Source organism: Papaver somniferum, chromosome 5 (genome assembly GCF_003573695.1).
Source record: "Papaver somniferum cultivar HN1 chromosome 5, ASM357369v1, whole genome shotgun sequence".
Classification (NCBI taxonomy): Eukaryota; Viridiplantae; Streptophyta; class Magnoliopsida; order Ranunculales; family Papaveraceae; genus Papaver; species Papaver somniferum.
Window position 1 is genome coordinate 92,837,281 of NC_039362.1, and position 3,499 is coordinate 92,840,779.

The following is a 3,499-nucleotide window of genomic DNA, read 5'->3' on the forward strand; positions in this document are numbered from 1 at the left end:
GGGGGGGACATGTGCATGCACTATGACACATGTAGGTAGTGTTCAGACACATGTCACTACAACACATTCAGTACTTTGGAGTATTTAGTGGATCTGTGGTTCGTATGTTTGTCGTATTTTACATTCAAGAAAGTAGGAATTACAGTTTAATCCAGTTTTTCATGACCCAGTTAATGGCTAGTCCACCCGTGAAAAATATTTACTCCCTAGTCTAAAAACATGTTTTTGGACTAGATTATTTACTCGTTAGTCCAAATTTTTTGTGGATATTATAAAGTGTGTTTTCAAAATGCCTAAAACACCCTTCCAGATCTAATTAGTATCAAGACATGTAAATGTTACTAGTAGTATGTTACTACATACTAGTAGTATCAATGTGGTGATACTACATATTAATATGTACTATACTAGTAGTAACAAAAATATGTTACTAGTAAATTAGGTAACTACTTTACTAGTATACTAGTAGTAACTAGTAGTAATATGTAGTATCAATATGTAGTAACTAGTAGTAATATGTAGTAACTAGTATACTACTAGTATACTACTAGTAGTAATATGTAGTATCAATATGTAGTAACTAGTATATTACTAGTTATGTAGTAAGTGGTATACTAGTATACTAGTAGTAATATGTAGTATCAATATGTAGTAACTAGAAGTAATATGTAGTAACTAGTAGTAACTAGTACTTTACTAGTAGTAACCTATGTAGTATAACATAACAATATTAATATGTAGCATCAATACATAACATAACAGTATTGATATGTAGTACATAACATATTGATATGTAGTATCAATACATAACATAACAGTATTTATTTATATGCACTACATAACATATTGATACTACATATTGATATGTAGTACCAATATGTTTGACACTACATATTGATATGTAGTATCAATATATAACGTAACAGTATTTATTTATATGTAATCATAACATATTGATACTACATATTGATATGCAGTATCAATATATACTACTAGTAACATATGTAGTATGTAGTAATATATGTAGTAACATACATAGTGTTATATGTTAGGGTTAGTAGAGTAATTTTACTCTTTTCAAAACTTTTTTGGACTAACGAGTAAATATATTTTCCCGCTGGACTAGCCATTAACCCGGGTCGGGTTTAGTGGACTAAACAGTAAAGTTCTCTTCAAGAAAAGGTAGGTTGGATGATCGGGTTTGGTATACCCGCACTTGCAATAGTATTTGCACTGGTTCTTTTTTTTGTTAGGTTCACGGTCCTATCGTAGCCATGTTCCTAAAGAAAGTCCATTTGTTCGAATTATGCAAGTGTTTGTTGTAGCTTACCCTAAACGCCATCTATGTGTCTCCATTTGTTCGAATTATGGAGAAAGTCCCTATTGTAACTGCCACTCTTTTGAACAATAGTATTCTAAGTAATCAAGGATTCTAGGTTTCTTGATAGAGAAGAACTCTCTTTTTAATTCCTATATATATACATAAATCTAGATAAGATTGAAGGTTGAAAAACCCAAGTGGAAACATGGGAATGCAAACTGACAAGGTTAGGTATAATGTTGGAGGTAAAATCTTTGAAACAAGTGCAACTACTCTTGCGAGTGCGCGCAGAAGTTCGATGTTTGGAGCTATGTTTGATGATGAATGGAACCTCCAACCAAGACAAGTTAATGAAGAGTATTTTATCGATCGAAACCCGGATTGTGTTTCTGTTCTTCTCAATCTTCTAAGAACTGGTGAGCTTTGTGTCCCTCCTCACGTACCTGATAAATTATTTTACAAAGAAGCTCTTTATTATGGTCTTCTAAATCATGTTAGAGCGGCAAGGTTTCGCGAATTGGATGTCAACCAATTAAGACTAACGAGTTCGGTTAGGGGTCAAGCTTCTGGCGGTTGTAATGCCATTAGAGTAAGTCCTGATGGCGGTTGTGCTGTGGCTCATAGTAGAATTGTCCGTACATATGATTGGATGCTTGAAGAATATCCACCAATAAATTTCAATTATCAAAAAGTTAATGATATTGGATGGATCGATTTAGAGAATATTGTGATCAGTGCTTGCGAAAGGTCTGGACGACAAGACTCTGGTATTGGTATTTTCAGTTCGTCAAGCGGTAATCTAAAACATACATTTCAGCTAAACCAGGTGAAGAGATTTACTGCTGGAGCTTTATGTTTCAACTCTGATGGTAAGATGTTTGCTGCTTGTAGCGAAACAGGTATTAACGTAACTGGAGTTTGGGATCAAGTTACTGGAGAAAAACGGATTTTTTCCATAAAACAATACGTGAGCCTCTCTGTAATGCAAACAAGATTCAATGCTTCAATGGAAGTAACTGCTTGTTGCTTTTTCATTTTTCAGAAGAGACTCGTAAGAAATATATTTGTCTTTTGGATTTTAGAGATAAAAGTATGGTTTGGCATAATACCTCAGTAAACGAGCATAAACCATTTGGTCCGAAAATAAATGATAATGTTCAAGATGGAATTGCAGTGGAAGAAAGTAACTCTATATGTGTGGTTGATCTGGATGAAAATTTGGGTTTTATGGATATAAGAAGTACCGATGGTAACATTAGATGGATTTCGAATAATAAGAAAAACCAAGTTAGACCTTATTATCCTAAATTAACATTACATGGAGGGAACATTGTAGGGAACCCAAGAGAACAATTCTTCTAGGTAGAGGAAACGTTAATAGGGTAGAAGGAGGCTATGAATCAGATGCCAAAATTGCTTCTATAGCAAAAAGGTTAGAAGCTTTAGAATTGGGTCACACTAGTGGTAGAGTAGAGCCTTTTTGGGAATGCCAGAATAATAAAGAGCAAGCCAATGCTCTCTATAATAACACTAGGTTTGATAACCGTCATAAGTTTGACCCATATTCAGAAACCTATAATCCTGGTTGGAGAAACCATCCGAACCTTTCATGGTCTAAGGACCAAGGTCAATTTAGTAGTTCTAATGTTCCCCCAGGTTTTGGCTATACTAAGAATACTTCAGGATTAACTCAGTTTCAGAATCAGTCTGATAAGAAAATCTTAAGTCTAGAGGAAACTCTCACCTCGTTTATTCAAAATACTGAAAATATGCGTCAATTGCTTTCACAAAGCATAGAAGCTAGTAATAGGATAGGACAAGAACATAGTCAGGCCATTTCTGAATTGAAAGACCAGGTTAGTCTGATCAATGAGTCTCTAAGAGAAAAAGGTAAGTTCCCTAGTCAACCGATACCCAACCCTAGAGGAGTTAATGAAGTAGGTGCAAAACCATTTAATCAAGTGAATTCTGTCACAACCCTTAGGAGTGGTAAAACGGTAGACAATAAGGTAGCGATGCCTAATAGTGGACATACTGTAGATCCACCTTCTAGTTCCCAATATGAGCCCTAGAAGGAGCCACTAACTGAAGAAACCGATAAAATTTCTAGTGATGCCAATGTGGTTCCCGACAGGTCTCATTTTGTACCCAAAGCCCCATATTCACAGTTGTTAGCTC

The 3,499-nt window shown here is 35.0% G+C and overlaps 1 protein-coding gene across 1 annotated transcript; it reads left to right on the forward strand.

The window, feature by feature from the left end:
• Positions 1–1,526: 1,526 nt before the first annotated feature.
• LOC113279306 (BTB/POZ domain-containing protein At2g24240-like) lies at positions 1,527–2,438 on the forward strand. Its single transcript, XM_026528005.1, has one exon. The coding sequence runs from the start codon at positions 1,527–1,529 to the stop codon at positions 2,436–2,438; it is 912 nt and encodes a 303-aa protein (XP_026383790.1).
• Positions 2,439–3,499: the final 1,061 nt, after the last annotated feature.